This window comes from Salvelinus namaycush, chromosome 32, assembly GCF_016432855.1.
Source record: "Salvelinus namaycush isolate Seneca chromosome 32, SaNama_1.0, whole genome shotgun sequence".
NCBI lineage: Eukaryota > Metazoa > Chordata > Actinopteri > Salmoniformes > Salmonidae > Salvelinus > Salvelinus namaycush.
In genome coordinates, this window is record NC_052338.1 from 22,378,210 (window position 1) to 22,397,665 (window position 19,456).

General features: G+C 40.5%; 1 protein-coding gene across 1 annotated transcript in view; it reads left to right on the forward strand.

Annotated features, from left to right (window-relative positions):
• Positions 1-19,456, forward strand: part of LOC120027058 (CUB and sushi domain-containing protein 3-like) — a 704,521-nt gene that overhangs the window by 311,268 nt on the left and 373,797 nt on the right. The window contains exon 6 of the mRNA XM_038971903.1: positions 18,385-18,497. Coding sequence (XP_038827831.1) covers positions 18,385-18,497 — 113 coding nt within the window. The remainder of the gene's footprint in view (positions 1-18,384; positions 18,498-19,456) is intronic.

Consider the following 19,456-nt stretch of genomic DNA (forward strand, 5'->3'; position numbering starts at 1 on the left):
TGTCCTTAAGCCATTTTGCCACAACTTTGGAAGTATGCTTGGGGTTATTGTCCATTTGGAAGACCCATTTGCGACCAAGCTTTGACTTCCTGACTGATGTCTTGAGATGTTGCTTCAATATATCCACATAATTTTCCATCCTCATGATGCTATCTATTTTCTGAAGTGCACCAGTCCCTCCTGCAGCAAAGCACCCCCACAACATGATGCTGCCACCCCGGTGCTTCACGGTTGGGATGGTGTTCTTCGGCTTGCAAGCCTGCCCCTTTTTCCTCCAAACATAACAACGGTCATTATGGCCAAAAAGTTATATTTTGTTTCATCAGACCAGAGGACATTTCTCCAAAAAGTACGAACTTTGTCCCCATGTGCAGTTGCAAACCGTAGTCTGGCTTTTTTATGGCGGTTTTAGAGCAGTGGCTTTTTCCTTGCTGAGCGGCCTTTCAGGTTATGTCGATATAGGACTCGATTTACTGTGGATATAGATACTTTTGTACCTGTTTCCTCCAGCATCTTCACAAGGTCCTTTGCTGTTGTTCTGGGATTGATTTGCACTTTTCGCACGGAAGTACGGTTATCTCTAGGAGACAGAACGCGTCTCCTTCCTGAGCGGTATGGTGGCTGCGTGGTCCCATGCTGTTTATACTTGCGTGCTATTGTTTGTACAGATGAAAGACGTACCTTCAAGTGTTTGGAAATTGCTCCCAAGGACGAACCAGACTTGTGGAGGTCTACAATTTTTTTTCTGGGGTCTTGACTGATTTCTTTGGATTTCCCCATGATGTCAAGCAAAGAGGCACTGAGTTTGAAGGTATGCCTTGAAATTTCAGCCACAGGTACACCTCCAATTGACTCAAATGATGTCAATTAGCCTATCAGAAGCTTCTAAAGCCAAGACATAATTTTATGGAATTTTCCAAGCTGTTTAAAGGCACATTCAACTTAGTGTATGTAAACTTCTGACCCACTGCAATTGGGATACAGTGAATTATAAGTGAAATAATCTGTCTGTAAACAATTGTTGGAAAAATTACTTGCACAAAGTAGATGTCCTAACCGACTTGCAAAAACGATAGTTTGTTTACAAGAAATTTGTGGAGTGGTTGAAAAACGAGTTTTAATGACTCCAACCTAAGTGTATGAAAACTTCCGACTTCAACTGTACATGTTGAGCAGCACTGGTAGGGGATAAACAACATGTTCACCGATGGTTCATCAACATGACCACTCACATGTTCCTTTCTCAAAGACCAGGCAGCTGGCATCTCAACCTGGCCTAAGCCTGTATCATATTTCATTAAATCAAAATATCATTTTAACTTTAATTTAAGAAGTTACAGCAAGATTATTTTGGGGCATGTCTGTGTGTGTGTGCGTCTGTGTGTGTGTGCGTGTGTGTGTGCGCGTGTGTGTGCGTGTGCACGCGTGTTTGGTGGGTGTTTTGTTATGGCTGTGTGAGCTGGCGGCAGAGACAGATATTTGCACGATGAATGGCAGGTCTGGGTAATCCCAGTAGATGTAAATTAAACAAAGCTCCTTTACTTCCAATATTTGCCAAGCCCATTCACTTTGATCTTTGCACAGTGTGTAATAGCTTGTATTTTGGCAGGTTTCAATTTGGCTTGGTTTTTGTGCATCAGTAATAAACCCTGGTATTTGGGTAAAGACTTTTCATTGTTGACTGCGGCGGGTGGGTAGAGCGGGCACAGTGTCTGGGCAGAAAAGAGGCGTGTAAGGGGAATTCTAAACAGAATTCTAATCATGTTTCTTTATTCAGTCCCAAGTAAAATCGCCTTGAGATTTGAATAAGGGGTAGGTTTTACTATCATGTTTATTGCTTGTCATCATACATGTGTTTTTTTAATGTCTATTGTTGTTATAATTGTAATAGAATGCAGATTGCTGTACAGTTTTATGTTGATGATTTATGGAGATCACACTGCCTTTCAAAGGGAGAAAAGTGCCTTTGATCTTTACATAATGTATGGGCATACAAAGCATTTGCATTATACAGTATATTGCTCTGAGTGGTCTATTGTTTTCAAACTCTTATTAATATGCTGTATAATCATGATATTGACCAATTTAAATTCAATTATGCATTTAATTATGCTACAGTTTTCCAGATACACACATGTTCTTGATGAGATAGGCGTGTGATAGTTATCAACAACACTGTGGTGGTACCGTACTGTATATTTGCCATGGTAATTAATGACAATGAATTCCGGTGATAAAGTTCTATTGTTTGTTCACCAGCTACATGGATGTGATGTTGTGCAGTTGATTGCCTTTACTGTAGGTCATAAGAGAGACATCTTGTATCACAACTCAGTATATGACCCAGATGCAGACAGAGGAGGTGGATGGTACGAATCCCTAAATATTTATTATAATAAAGGGGCAGGCAAAGGGCAGGTCGAAGGCAGGCAGAGTTTTGTAATCCAAGGCAGAGTCAATCAGAGACAGAACGGCAAGCGGGCTAAGGGTCAGGGCAAACAGAAAGGTCAAAACCGGGAAGACTAGAGAAACAAAACTTGAGAACAGGAGAAACGGGAAAAATGCTGGTAAAACTTGACATAACAGACAAACAGAAAACGCAGGTATAAATACAAAGGGGATAATGGGGGAAAAATAAGACACCTGGTGGGGGTGGAGACAAGCACAAGACTGGTGAAACAGGTCAGGGTGTGACATACATCAACTCAGCAAAAAAAGAAACGTCCTCTCACTGTCAACTGCGTTTATTTTCAACAAACTTAACATGTGTAAATATTTGTATGAACATAACAAGACTCAACAACTGAGACATAAACGGAACAAGTTCCACAGACATGTGACTAACAGAAATTGAATAATGTGTCCCTGAACAAAGGGGGGGAGGGTCAAAATCAAAAGTAACAGTCAGTATCTGGTGTGGCCACCAGCTGCATTAAGTACTGCAGTGCATCTCCTCCTCATGGACTGCACCAGATTTGCCAGTTCTTGCTGTGAGATGTTACCCCACTCTTCCACCAAGGCACCTGCAAGTTACCAGACATTTCTGAGGGGAATGGCCCTAGCCCTCACCCTCCGATCCAACAGGTCCCAGACGTGCTCAATGGGATTGAAATCCGGGCTCTTCGCTGGCCAAAACACTGACATTCCTGTCTTGTAGAAAATCACGCACAGAACGAGCAGTATGGCTAGTGGCATTGTCATGCTGGAGGGCCATGTCAGGATGAGCCTGCAGGAAGGGTACCACATAAGGGAGGAGGATTGCCTGCAATGACAACAAGCTCAGTCCGATGATGCTGTCACACACCGCCGCAGACAAAACCACGACTCGTCAGTGAAAAGCACTTTTTGCCAGTCCTGTCTGGTCCCGCTACGGTGGGTTTGTGCCCCCCCCCCCCCCCCCCCCCCCCCCCGCCCCCGCCCCCGGTTCCTCATCATCTCTGGGATGGCTGCCATGTTCCAGCAGGTAAAGGTGGAGTGATGGCAGTGTCCCTGAGCAAAGCATTACAAATGTATGGGTACAGCCACCAGCCACCTTACCTTTCCCTCTCATGAACATTATAGACTGACTGTTGAGGTGAGGTTGCTTAACAACAAGCCTGTCTGAACTAGCTGAAGATATGTCTGGCAGCACACTATGACTATTGATTGCCGTTGAAGGTAGTTGTCTCCCGGATCTTTCATGCATAACCACGATGGTACAGGCAACAGTTTATGAATGAGGCATTGGACTCTCAATCACGAGCCGGAGCCATAGAACAATAATTAACTTCCTCCCATGATGCACCACTGGCCCTGGTTTGCAATGTGGATCATTTAAAGAGTGGAAAAGGAATTAGTTATCGTCACTGAAACTTCACAAGACAACGATGACAAGAGTGGAATATTTGCAAACAGTGAATATGAGGACATGTATGAGAATATGAGGAAAAAAAGTTTAGTTTAATTTTGGCATAAGATAACTGACAATGCATGAGAAGGCTTAGACAAATGCGTTGATCACTCTTTCCGCTAAACTAGTTGTCTGCCTAATTGTCAGTAGACTGGACTTGATACAGCAACAGTGCCTCTCTTTGGGCTGGTAGATTACTACAGGCTTCATAAATACCACCGATATGAACTTGTAGTGAATGATGGGCCGGGATCCTGTGATCAAAGGAGTGTTGAAAATGTTAACCTGTTCACAAACCTCACATATATTGCCCTTACCTCTGAACCAGCTTTCAAACAGCTTCCTTTGATTGAAGAAGCAGTGACTTCAAGTGATTAAGGTGTAGGCCGTTATGCAGATAGATTGTATCTTCCATCAATGTAATTGTCTGCATCACTTCCAATCCCCCATATATTTTTTAGCAAATATATACAGTGCCAGACAAAACTTTGGACACACCTGCTCATTCAAGGGTTTTTCTTTATTTTTACTCTTTTCTACATTGTAGAATTATATTGAGGACATCAAAACAATGAAATAACATATATGGAATCATGTAGTAACCAAAAAAGTGTTAAACAAATCAAAATATATTTTATATTTCAGATTCAAAGTAGCCACCCTTTGCCTTGATGACAGCTTTGCACACTCTTGGCATTCTCTCAACCAGCTTCATGAGGAAGGCTTTCCCAACAGTCTTGAAAGACCTCCCACATATGCTTTTCCTTTCCACGTATATTTATGTTAGCTCACCACCAAATACAAAAAAGCACAGACATTTCTTTCACAGCACAGGTAGCTTGCACAAAACCCCCAAATAGAGATAGAATTAGTCACTAACCAAGAAACAACTTCATCAGATGACAGTCTTATAACATGTTATACAATAAATCTATGTTTTGTTAGAAAAATGTGCATATTTCAGGTATAAATCATAGTTTTACATTGCAGCTACAATCACAAATATCACCAAAGCAGCTAGAATAACTACAGAGAGCAACGTGAAATACCTAAATACTCATCATAAAACATTTATGAAAAATACATGGTGTACAGCAAATGAAAGACAAACATCTTGTGAATCCAGCCAATATTTCAGATTTGTAAGTGTTTTACAGCAAAAACACAATATAGCATTATATTAGCTTAGTACAATAGCCAACCACACAACCGCATTCATTCACCGCAAAGGTAGCGATCGCAAAAAAACAGCAAAAGATATAAATTTATTCACTAACCTTGACAAACTTCATCAGATGACAGTCCTATAACATCATATTACACAATACATATATGTTTTGTTCGAAAATGTGCATATTTAGCGGTACAAATCGTGGTTTTACAATGTGAATACGTAGTCAAAATGCACAAAATTGTCCGGAGAAATCTTGGACAGTCACCTAATCTAATCAAATAACTCATCATAAACTTTACTAAAAAATACATGTTGTACAGCAAATGAAAGATACACTAGTTCTTAACCTGATGAGGACAGAGGGCGCTGTTTTCACTTTGGGGGAAAAACGTGCCCAATTTAAACGGCCTCGTACTCAATTCTTGCTCGTACAATATGCATATTATTATTACTATTGGATAGAAAACACTCTCTAGTTTCTAAAACCGTTTGAATTATATCTGTGAGTAAAACAGAACTCATTTGGCACAAACTTCCTGACCAGGAAGTGGAAAATCTGAAATCGATGCTCTCTTCTGGGTCCTGCCTATAAATGGGCATGATACCTATTAGTATACATGCACGTCATACACCTTCCCCTGGATGTCAAGATGCAGTGAGAGAAGAAATGGAGTGTTTATCTTGGTCTGAGATGGAATACGTCCTCTTGGAATGACGTGTCACCCATTTCCTGTTTTCAGGAAGGCGCGAGGTTGGACCTGCATTTGCCTTCTGAATAGCTTTCGTTATAGGTGACTAATATCTCCGGCTTTGATTTTATTTGATATATGTGACAATATCATCGTAAAGTATGTTTTTTCAATATAGTTTTATTAGATTTTTGAAATTTATTCGGGACGTTAGGCGTGTTGTGTTGTGTGCCTTTGTTCAGAAAGGAGAGCTTCGCGCCACTTGGCTAGTGCGCTTGCTAATTCAAGAGGGAAAATGGACGTTCTAAATCCAAACAACGATTGTTCTTGACAAAGGACACCTTGTACAACTATCTGATGGAAGATCAGCAAAAGTAGGACCCATTTTATGATGTTATTTCATATATCTGTCGAACTGTGTACTATTAGTTTTGCGCCCAGGTTTTGGGCACTCGGTCGACATAACATAAGCCTTATGTGGTAATGAAGTTATTTTTAGAATTCTAACACGGCGATTGCATTAAGAACTAGTGTATCTATCATTTCCTATACAACATGTATTTTTTAGTTATGTTTATGAATAGCTATTTGGTCAGAATATGTGTGTCAGAAAAAGTGTCAGAAAAAAATCCGGACGTTGTGGGAAAAAGTAGCTACGTTAGGACAATGTATAACCACTGATTTCAGCTCTAAATATGCACATTTTCGAACAAAACATAAGTGTATGTATAACCTGATGTTATAGGACTGTCATCTGATGAACCTTATCAAGGTTAGTCAAAAATTATATATCTTTTGCTGGTGTGTCACGATCGCTAACTTTTACTGCTGGGAAATGGCTTGTGTTTCTGGCTATTGTGGTAAGCTAATATAACGCTATATTGTGTTTTCGCTGTAAAACACTTAAGAAATCGGAAATGTTTGCTGGATTCACAAGATGCTTGTCTTTCATTTGCTGTACACTATGTATTTTTCAGAAATGTTTTATGATGAGTATTTAGGTATTTGACGTTGGTGTCTGTAATTATTCTGGCTGCTTTCGGTGCGATTTCTGATTGTAGCTGCAATGTAAACTATGATTTATACCTGAAATATGCAAATTTTTTGAACAAAACATAGATTTATTGAATAACATGTTATAAGACTGTCATCTGATGAAGTTGGTTGTTGGTTAGTTTGGTTGGTTCTTGGTTAGTTAGGTTGGCTTTGTGCATGCTACCTGTGCTGTGAAAAATGTCTGTCCTTTTTTGTATTTGGTGGTGAGCTAACATAAATATACGTGCTGTTTTCGCTGTAAAACATTTTAAAAATTGGACATGTTGGCTGGATTCACAAGATGTGTACCTTTCATTTATTGTATTGGACTTGTTAATGTGTGAAAGTTAAATATTTCTAAAAAATATATTTTGAATTTCGCGCTCTGCCTTTTCAGTGGAATGTGGGAGGAGTTCCGCTGGCGGAACGCCTGAGCAGTAAAGGTTTTAATGCAACCGCTGTGTTAGATTTTTTAAAATAACTTTCGTATGACATACAGCTTACGTTATAGCGAGACAGCGCCCAAAATAAGGGCGGAAAATATGACTAAACATTTTCAACAGAAATACGAAATAACATCATAAATGGTTCCTACTTTTGATGAGCTTCCATCAGAATGTTGTACAAGGGGTCCTTTGTCCAGAATAATCGTTGTTTGGTTGTAGAATGTCCTCTTCTCCTGTCGAATTAGCAACCAAAGCTAGCCATGTGGCGCAAACGTGCCCAACTTCACATGACGCAAAGAAAAGAAAATTCAGAAAATCGCAATTAAACGTTCAATAAACTGATATAACTCGGTTTAAAATAACTACTTTATGATGTTTTTATCACATATATCAAATAAAATCAGAGCCGGAGATATCTAACGTCTATACCGAAAGCTTTTCAGAACGCAATCTGGGGTTCCTTCTCGCGCCTTCCAAGACAATGAACATTTCAGACACGTCATTCCAAAAGCTCTTGTTCGGCCTCAGATCAAGCTAGACACCCCATTCCACCTCTCACTGCCTGTTGACATCTAGTGGAAGGCGTATGCAGTGCATGTAGATCCATAGATTTCAGGCAAATTAATAGGAAGGCCCTGGAACAGAGCCTCGATTTCAGATTTGTTGCTGCAAAATGAGTTCTGTTTTACTCACAGATATAATTCAAACGGTTTTAGAAACTAGAGAGTGTTTTCTATCCAATAGTAATAATAATATGCATATTGTACGAGCAAGAATTGAGTACGAGGCCGTTTAAATTGGGCATGATTTTTTCCCAAAGTGAAAATAGCGCCCCCTATCCCAAAGAAGTTAATTGAGATGCATTCCAGGTGACTACCTCATGAAGCTGGCTGAGAGAATGCCAAGAGTGTGCAAAGCTGTCATTAAGGCGAAACGTGGCTACTTTAAAGAATCTCAAATATAAAATATATTTGTTTAACACTTTTTTGGTTACTACATGTGGCGTGTGGCTCAGTTGGTAGAGCATGGCGCTTGCAACGCCAGGGTTGTGGTTTCAATTCCCACGGGGGGACCAGGGTTCAATTCCCACGGGGGGACCAGGATGAATATGTATGAACTTTCCAATTTGTAAGTCGCTCTGGATAAGAGCGTCTGCTAAATGACTTAAATGTAAAATGTAAATGTACATGATTCCATATATTTCATAGCTTTGATGTCTTCACTATTATTCGACAATGTAGAAAATAGTCAAAATAAAGAAAAAACCTTGAATGAGTAGGTGTATCCAAACTTTTGACTGGTACTATATATATATATATATATATATATATATATATATATATATATATATATATATATATATATATATATATATATATACGTATACATACATACAGGAGGAGGGGTGGATTTTAAAGGTACTGGCTGGGAAGAGGTTTGGTCGATGGAGGAAGAAGACAGACAGGCAAGGTGATCATACAGAACATGGCTACTGCATAATATTCAACCAGGGGAGGAGATTGACGTGATGTCTGTGTTTGTTTCTGGCACACCATAATAGAGCTGTTTTCCCTCACAAACACAGGCATGATGAGTGCTGCATAAGGGGAACATACCATGCTGTATGTAGCATAAGACAAAATGTGTCCATATGAGGATATCCACTGTTTTAGTTTATTATTGTAAGGTCATATTGCATGCCGTGGGCAGCTGGATTGGTTTTTCCCTTCAAGTCAATCATCTTTTTCATAGGAATCCAGTTTGCTAGGTACTCTATGAAGTACTTCAATGGTCTACAGACTCCTGACAGGCCATACGATAGCATGCTGAGAGTGTTTCAGAAATTGGTGGAATCGCTTGTTGCCCAAACTGTTAGGTTTCTTGTTTGTATAGGAAAACAAACATTTCTTGGTCGATGTTCTCAGACGTTGATTGATTACTTCCATTGCCCCATGAAGCAGGGTAAAAGTGCATTGAAACAAATACAGTATTCTGCTTTTGTGCTGTTACTAACAATAATAGGAGCTCATCCTGCCGGTGAGCTGTCTATTCTGAGGATGTTGATGACATCACAAGATGCTGATGACAAAGGTCACTTTCATTTCTGTGCACTATCTGGAGCCCCAGGTGTAAAGATTAGTCACATTTACCCTAATGATATCCCTTTTTAATGGTGGCTACCATGGTTATATTTGTTTATTCTATGTCAGAGCCTACTATGGACATTGTTTTCTTCTTTTATTTACATTTCTACAGATGCAACTGATTCATGAAACATCCTTACATAATGGCTGTGAATGACACATTTGTCAGGAATTTATTTTCATGAAAAAATGTACTTACTGTATGTCTGACTATCTTTTGATTTATCCACTTGAGAGGTTCTCATTCTATTTCTCATCTACAGCATGGGGCAAACACGAAGGAATACAACTAAGCTGAATTCACTTCTGGGAGCCAATTGAATTTGTAACTCAGCCACCTCACCTTGGGATTAATTGATTGAGGGTTCTTCAGTGGAACTTTAAAAAATGTGTCATAATAAATGGAAAAGTCTGTCAAGCATCAGCAGAGCACCTGCAGGCAACCTTTTATTCCGGCAACTTTATGTGTTTATAATACAGTAAATAGTGGAGGAATTTCAGTTGTGTTGGAAACCTCTCCAGTCTCCACTTATTTTCTCTAAAATGTATTGTCAGATTTCTCACACCTCCCTGGTTTTGGGTATAATAGTGTAGTTTGGCTGTATTTCTGATTTTGTATATTTTCTTGATTTAAATCGAGCCTCTTTTTAAAACAAGGCTGCCTCCAGATCCGTGTCCCAGTAAATTAATTAGGTATTGTGTTTTGGAATGTCCTGTGCAGTATGTGTTTATTACTCATACTCAAAGGTTGTTTCACCTATTAGTACATTATGTCATGCTGGTGTGGACTCCAGAACACAGTAGGGGACCAGATTTCTGATTTTGCACATTTGAATGACGGTCAAACCAAGAGTCATTGCGATAGGAGAGTGTATGCTATTGAACCTGATCTGAAGTCAGCATCACCTTTAGGAAGACCAAGCCCCTCTGTGGCAGTCTTTATATTGAATCAATACTCCACATTCACTGCAAGAATAGAAATGACCTCCTTGTATAGTTGGTTTTATTGTGTTAGATATCTAGATAGAAGAAGAAGAAAAAAACGGGTAGCTTTGGTCAAACCGGCCCAACATTCCAATGGTTAGTAGGACAGATTGGCATGAGACCATCATTTAGCAGGGGTTTGAATTTTTGAACACTGTCAAAATCTCTGAACATCTTTATCGTTGCCCAAATAGCTTTAATCAATTCCCTAAATCTTGCTTAGTAGCTTCCCTAAATCTGATTATGTTATAAGATTGCCAGGGTGGTCTTTAAGTATTTGTTTACAGTGCAAGGATACATCATTGAAATGTATATTGGGGGGTCTGAGAATAGTGATGAATTGTGTTTCTGGGTGAAAGCGTTGTGAGGTCATTAGCTGCCTTTAGAAAGTCAATTTATTATCCTCTGTGCCAAGTTGCCTTCCTTTTTCTCAAGTCTAATAGCCAATGGAATGGAGGTGCTGGTTCGAACCCAAACTCAGTGTTAATTTCAAGAGGGACCAGCAGCAACAGGGATGTCTGGGTAGAGCAAGGGGAGAGCCCAACTTTTATTAGCATTGGAGGGGATAGTCCTCACACGGGGTACCATTTATGTAGGTGTTGTGATTTTTGTAAGGATATATTATAATAAGAAATTCTTAAATTATGAATGAGTCATGTGTTTCAATACATTGATACAGCATTATACACTTTGCTGCAGGTACCGAACAGCCACACCTCACAGATTAGGGATGTAAAACAATTTTTTAAAATGTAATCAAGTTAATCGCAGGATCTGCTGTGATTAATCGCAAATTCTGAATTTGCTCAAATTAATCTGTAATTTAAGATTTTTCATTAAAAAAATGTTTTACAGGAATATTGACGTCTTGATTTTGTCTAAAGTAACGGTTATAAAAAGTTGGTAAATTGAGAATGTACACTTTCTTTAACCTCGATGTCAACTTGCTTTTACGTTGTTGTTTTTTAGCAGTATATATTATGTATTTGGGATCTTTTCTGTGTATTTTGAACACTTTCAGACAATAAGATTAATAACAATAAAAAAATGTGTCACAAAAATGTCAAAAAGTTAACTTGAGTGAACTGATTAACTATGACGGCCCAATATGTACAGTAATGTAATCATTCAAGTCTTGCTTAACTGCAACCATTTTGTATTGTTGCTGAAGGGTTTAGATATGTACTGTATTGGAAACACTGAAATGGTACTCTGTTATTCCTGTCTATTTGTGAAGAAAGGCTAGGCCCTGGTTGAGTAATGTTTTCCCCTTTTTCTCTCAGATCCATTAATATTGTTCTGAGACTGGAAGGATTGTATTACGGCTTGCAAATGAGGCCTCTGGCAGCCATTTACTGCAGCGAAGGATATAATTTGGATAAATATAATCTCAGCCTCCGAAAAACGCATCCCCCTATTGTGTCATTCGATTTGTTTTGACCACAGTGTTTTAGATTTCAGAGGAGCATTACAGTAAATGACTGTTGTGTTTGTGTTTTGTTGCGGTCTTGGGCAAAAGGTATGACCCCCTACACACGGAGCCCAGACTGCATTTTGGACAGCTCCACGTCGACCCTGCATGCTGCGATGAAACAGATGAAATATAGTTCCCAGAATCCAATGGGGTGGAGAGGCCTTGACTCGCTGTATCAAAGTGTGAGGAGGCAGTCAGTGCATCAGGAGAGGAGAGGGAGGGGAACGAGGGAGGAGGGGAACGAGGGAGGAGGGGAGTGGTGCGGAGGAGGAAGGTGGAGGGCTCTGCCACAGAAGGAGTGCCCATGGAGAACACTGATTACTTACTTTCAAAACATCAGTTTGATGGAGAGACGCGCGCCGCTTCCCAGCGGCCTCCCATCCGTCTCTGAGGCCTGGGTGGTGATTGATGAGGCATCTGCCAGCTACACTGCCTGCCTGGAGCCCAGAGCTGATGCAGAGGCCAGCCCTGCTTCTCTGTTTCTCCCCTCCCTGTGTGTGTGTGTCTTTTTCTGTGTCTCTCTGTGTGTGTGTGTGTGTGTGTGTGTGTGTGTGTGTGTGTGTGTGTGTGTGTGTGTGTGTGTGTGTGTGTGTGTGTGTGTGTGTGTGTGTGTGTGTGTGTGTGTGTGTGTGTGCTTATGTGTTCAGAGGGGATGACATCATCCCCTGTAAGAGGCTAAGAGAGACATAAGTCTTTAGCACATTAATTTAATCCAGTGTCTTGACTTTTGTATGTGTGTGTGTTTCAAGTTTCAAATGTAATTAGTCGTAGGTACGGGACACACATGGCATACACTGTCCAATGAAATGCTTACTTCCAGGTTTCTTCTCGACAATGCAACAACAATAAGAAGTAATGAAAGATAAGAATACTAACATAGTGTGTGTGTGCGTGCGTGTGTGCCTGAGTGATGCACTTTCAGCCAGCACTGCAGGGATGTTAAAGTTAATATTAGAATTGCATTAAGAATGCTTGAGTACTATGATGACAAATCGGCAACATTGTTGCTACGTAGCCCCCTTAAAAGTCTCACCACTGTTGCCTCTTCTTGTCACTATCAATTCATACTGTGTTATTTCTGAGACCTTGAACGGCTTTCAGAACCCAGAAAGACAGGAAATTCATTGTAAATGCCTCAGTGAATAGTCCCACACTGTTGCTGTGGGGGCGGTGGCCCTCTCTTTCTCTCTGCTCTCCTCTCCTTTCCTCTCTCTCTCTCTCTTTCTGCTCTCCCTTCCTCTCTCTCTTTCTCTCTGCTCTCCTCTCCCTTCCTCTCTCTCTCTCTCTCTTTCTGTTCTCCCTTCCTCTCTCTCACACTCTCTGTTTCCCCCCTTTCCTTTCTTTCTTTCTCTCTCTCTCTCTCTCTCTCTCTCTCTCTCTCTCTCTCTCTCTCTCTCTTTCTCTCTCTCTCTCTCTCTCTCTTCTCTTCACCTCTCTCGCTCTCTCTATCTTCTCTCATGCAGCCAATGTTTATGTCATTTATATTTCCGCAAATGAAGGTAAGACGGAGAAAATGCCAAAGCTTTGAGACTGGCATGTGTAATCAATTACCTCCTGAGTCCCATTGGGGACGTCACGGTCTCTGCACCATGGGCCCCAGCCCATACTACAGTACAATCAACACACTACCTTTTTATCACAGAAAGTTAAAAGAGGACTGGCTGACGGTGTGGTTGGTGGTGGAGAGGAATTACGGAAAAACCACATTAATTTTAGATGTAATCACATGTGAAGTGTTCCAAAAACATGTTTTCATGATATTATACAAAGTTAATGTGATAACGTGACAACATGTAAAGCAACATGTGTTAAGTATTCCAAAAACACACTTTCACATGATTTCACATGTGAAATTTCATGTAAAATCATGTGATGTTCCACATGTGAAATAATTTGGTTTTTCTGTAAGGGTAATAAGCCTTAGACATGGTGTGGTCTGTTCACATCTCCTCATCTCCATGACACACTCTAGGCCTTTGAATAATCATGACAATTATTCTGATAGGGACAAGAATGAAAAGACCTCAATGTCACAGAGTAGAGTAGTGTACTGGGATGTATGTGTTCACAACTGTAGCACTTAATTGAATGACATGAAGTGGCCGTTTTGGGCTAGTTCACCAACCACTGGTTATCAATCAAAATGAACACATTATTAAGTGCCCAACCATGATTCACTCATAGGGTACCACTTCCAGCATGATCTTTATGTACCAAGTAGACATACTACTGGTGTTAAAGGGATAGTTCACCCAAATTACAACATGGCAAGGTTAACAAAACCAAAGAGTAGAATGCTGTCTGTCTTTGTCCATAAACTAATATGTCATTTTGAAGTTTAGGTGAACTATCCCTTTAAACCTATATGCAGTAAACCATACTTATCCCTTCTCCATTCACTTACATCATGGTTGTTTACCACTCCCTGTGTTTATAGACACCTTGGCGTGAGATATGTTGATTAAATTACACTTATCCATATAAAACTTTCTTTTGCCTTTTACAGTGATTTAGGAGAAGGCAGGGATAGGGGGAAGGGTGGGGGTGGAGGGGTGGTGATGAGGGTGTGTTTATGTGTGTGACAGCACTGTCGATCTGCTAGAATTACAGTACCAGTCAAAAGTTTGGACACACCTACTCATTCAAGGGGTTTTCTTTATATTTACTATTTTCTACATTGTAGAATAATAGTGAAGACATCGAAACTATGAAATAACACATAAGGAATCATGTAGTAACCAAAAAAGTGTTAAACAAATGAGGTAGTCAACAGGAATGCTTTTCCAACAGTCTTGAAGGAGTTCCTACATGTGCTGAGCACTTGCTGGCTGCTTTTCCTTCACTCTTGTGTCCAACTCATCCCAAACCATCTCAATTGGGTTGAGGTCAGCTGATTGTGGAGGCCAGGTCATCCTCTCCTTCTTGATCAAATAACCCTTACACAGCCTGGAGGTGTGTTTTGGGTCATTGTCCTGTTGAAAAACAAATGATAGTCCCACTAAGCGCAAACCAGATGGGATGGCGTATCGCTGCAGAATGCTGTGGTGGCCATGCTGGTTAAGTGTGCCTTGAATTCTAAATAAATCACTGACAGTGTCACCAGCAAAGCACTCCCACACCGTCGCATCTCCTCCTTGATGCTTCACGGTGGGAACCACACATGCAGAGATCATCCGTTCACGTACTCTGCATCTTACCAAGGCACGGCAGTTGGAAACAAAAATCTCAAATGTGGACTCATCAGACCAAATGACAGCTTTCCACTGGTCTAATGTCCATTGCTCGTGTTTCTTGGCATAAGCAAGTCTCTTCTTATCGGTTGGTTTCTTTGCAGCAATTCGACCACGAAGGCCAGATTCACGCAGTCTGAACAGTTGATGTTTAGATGTGTTTGTTAATAGAACTATGTAAAGCATTTATTTGCGCTGCATACTGAGGTACAGTTAATTGCCGATTTATCCTCTGCAGCAGAGGTAACTCTGGGTCTTCCTTTCCCATGGTGGTCCTCATGAGAGCTAGTTTCATCATAGTGCTTGATGGGTTTTGCAACTGCACTTGAAGAAACTTTCAAAGTTCTTAAAATGTTCCACATTGACTGACCTTCATGTCTTAAAGTAATGATGGACTGTTGTTTCTCTTTGCTGACTTGAACTGTTCTTGCCATAATATGGACTTGTTCTTTTCCCAAATATGGTTATCTTCTGTATACAAACCCTACCTTGTCACAAATCAACTGATTGGCTCAAATGCGAAGGAAAGAAATTCCACAAATTAATATTGAAATGCATTCTAGGTGACTACCTCATGAAGCTGGTTGAGAGTGCCAAGAGTGTGAAACCTGTCATCAAGGCATAGGGTGGCCAATTTTGAAGAATCTCACATATTTGTCACTTTTTTGGTTACTACATGATTCCAAATGTGTTATTTCATAGTGTTTTTGACTGGTCCAACGCAGAATGCCGACTAATTTAATTAAAATGTATATTATTGGATGGGAAACACGGCGCTGGTACCCTAACTGTCACGCTGGCATGAATGATTCAGGAGACAGGCGCAGGAAGGCGTAATAAGTTTTTTTATTATACCCCAAATTACGGCGTGCTGTGTAAGGGCACAGGGACGAAGACCAAACAAACAAGTACATAAAATACAGGGTTGAAACCCAACCGGCCCGGTTGTGGCGGCGTCGGACGGGCCAGTTGTGACTGCTGAAGTTGCGTTGTCGGACGGACCCGTGGTGGCGACATCGTACGACTCAGTTGCAGCTGACGAAATTGCAGCGGTGCCGGACAGACCAGTCGCAGCGTCATCGGTCGGACCATTCCCACTGTTTCCTTCAATGGTCGATTATTCTGTCACGTTGGTAACAATGAGACAGACGCAGGCATGCATAATAGGGTTTTTATTACGCCCCAAATTACGGTGTGCCGTGCAAGGGCATAAGGACGAAGACCAAACAAACAAGTACATAAAATACAGGGTAGAAACCCAAACAAAAGAGCGAGGAGTACCTCGAATAAATACACATGCGCACAATGATTAACACACGGGACGAGGCCCGTGATCATCTGTACAATCCACCAGGCGCACGAAAGCCCAAAACACACAGCGCAGGTACTCACACGCACCAGCGGACATAGTAACAATAATCGACAGCACCATGGTGAACAAAGGGCACATATATACAAATACTAATCAGTGGGAATAAGGGACAGGTGTGCGCAACGAAAGTTCCAGGGGGATCCGTGACACAAACCCTCCACGCGGCCAGTGATCTTCTGTCACATAAACTGGGGTTGCCTCTTGGTCTGCTAATGTACTAATGTACTAATTTACTGCTAATGCACTGCTAGATCAAGTAGACGACAGTTCCTTCACAGATGACTTCGATCACAAACGCTTGTACATTTTTAAGGCTTGCCATCCATAAATGTTTTATTATGAAATGGTTTTACACAGGCAGAGCACCACACCTGCTGCACACTGCTATCGTTTTGGGACTTCTGTGTAGTTCTATACATTGGGCCTGTTCCTAACATTTTCCCACCTGCATACTGTACATGTTCTGTATAACCCAAATTAGGATGTGGTCTATACCAGGGTTGGGATCAATTCCGTTTAAATTCCAGTCTATTCATAAAGTAAACCAAATTGCAATTCCAATATCGAATGTTCCTCATTGAAAAGCGTTGAAGAAAATTAGCATTGGAGGGGGTGTTTGAGGTTAAACCCGACAGCGCTCTGAGCCGGAGGGGTCTGGTGTCTCTGCCTCTGTTTCAGTGTGGGTAATGCAGAAGACTTTAGATTGATAATGGTAATGATATGGCACAGCTCCAGCTTGTGGTGGCCAGTCAGCCTTGATTCATGTGACCGTGTCCTTTAATGACACATCCCGTCAGTCATCAATAAAGGCCGGAGGAAGTGGGGGGTGTGAGGAACTGGGGGGCGAGAGAGGTCTGTGTATGACCTCTGTGCTCTGTTCCTCCTCCTCCGCGCTGCACAGTCACGTGGACAAATCACCTGCACACTTCAGAGGCAGGCTACTCGTCTTCCAGACGTGTGTTGTGGGCGAGGACCAGATACACTTTGTACTCTTTATGCATATTAAGGTATACGAGTGTGACCTTTTTAATGGTGGATATACACTGTCCTCAGAAAGTATTCACACCTCTTGACTTTTTCAGAGTGAATTTAAAAAAAGGATTATATTAAATTTAGATTTTTCTTCAACTTTCATATTACAAAGTATTTTGTGTAGATCGCTGATAAAAAATGACAATAAACCCTCTAGAGTCGATTGACACAAAATATGAACGTTTAAACTAGAGATATCTGTTTTTTTACATTGGATTTGTCTCAATCCATCACATATCGCACTTCCATATCTACGGTGAAAGGTGGCAGAGCCCCCCCCCCCCCCCCCCCCCAACAGCTTAGACTATTATTAAGGACCAAATCCATTTGAATCACACTTTGTAACACAACCAAATGTGGTAAAAGTCAAGAGGTATGAATGCTTTCTGAAGGCACTGTATCTATCCCTCTAGAACTTTATGCATATTGTCTTTATACACTTAGTTTATGCTTTGTATACTCTCCATAAGTTTATACGTCTGACCAGAGGATTCTCTTTGTAGTGTTCTCACCAGGGGGACAGGACTAGCAGTGTCACCCTGCTACTGCTGCTACCATCCGACTCTGAAGCAGAGCACTTTTCTTTTATTTTCTTTCAACATTACCCTATGAACATTATTTTGAGTTGTATGTCCTAATGTCATTGATTTATGAATAGTAAGCAGCATTAATGTACAATTACTTGACTTTGGATTTTGAAATTTGTCAATGTTTCTGTAGGTCTGCTGACTTGCAAGTTGCAAGTTTTCGTAAATGTTTTTACTCATGTAGCTACAATGTCTGAACACTGTTCAAAACCAAAAAAAGCCTTCTCTTTTTTGATTGACCGACACATTTAAAGACACCAGTGTTGTAACTTGCTGACTTTGAGCATGCAGTAAAAAGCCTAATGATTATCTCCTCTTTTTTCCTCAGGTTATCTGGGATGAATGTCCCTTCTCCTATTGTCAGCAACAAGAACTGGCTGAGGCTACATTTTGTAACCGACAGTAACCATCGATATCGGGGCTTTAGCGCCCATTATCAAGGTAAGCCTCTGTTTCAATCACCGCAAAGACGCTTAGGAAGGAGTTTCCTGACCACCTAAAACAGAACAGACTTGTAAGAGGAGAGGAGGTCCATTTAAATAAAAGTGTAATCCCTGTAAAGCCCTGAGAGACTCAACAAATAGCACTCTGAAAGTGAGAAGAATCCTACACCTCTTCACTCTGTCGTCCTCAATGAGTTTTCTTATTTTTGTCATAGTGTTGTGTTCTTAGATTTGCTATTTGCTTTTCTTTTAATGTTCTTTTTTTGTTTCAGTCTAAGTCTTTCTATCATCCTGCCTTCTAACTGTGTATAATTACAACTAGAAGAGACAGATATTTATTTTCTAATGTCAACCGTAAATTCTCCAAGAAATTATTTGGGCAATTAGCGCTTTCGGTTTTCACTTTTAATTAGAAACCTTTCTCTGTAACAATGCCAATCATGCACAGCACAGCAGTCAATTAAAAACATGTTTTTGTTGTATTTCAAACTAATCAATAGATCAACAACAAATCACTTTTTCTCCTCTTTTTTAAATAGCTGTCTCTTTTATTTTATCATATTCAAAAGCTTCTAATTAAAACAAACCTAAGCTACTGTTTAACAGATCATCCAGAATCATATACCCACTTCTGCATTGCTGTGTGTTATGTTTGTGGAGTTATTTTGACATGCATTTACTGTAAATCTTTCAAAATGTCCCCACACATTAAATGTTATAATATTGGGGGACATGGTTGAAATATGAAATATGTTTGCCTACTCTTACAGTTTGGGATATTACTTTGGATAAAAAATGATCACCCCTTCCGAACCACTTTATAGGGTACGATGATGTGCTGCATTTCCCAGATAGGTGTTAGATATAGCCGCAGGTTATATCTCCAGCAGGGTTAGGCTCAATTCAAATTGAAATCAGTCAATTCAGGAAGTGATTTGAATATAAAATCCAGAAATG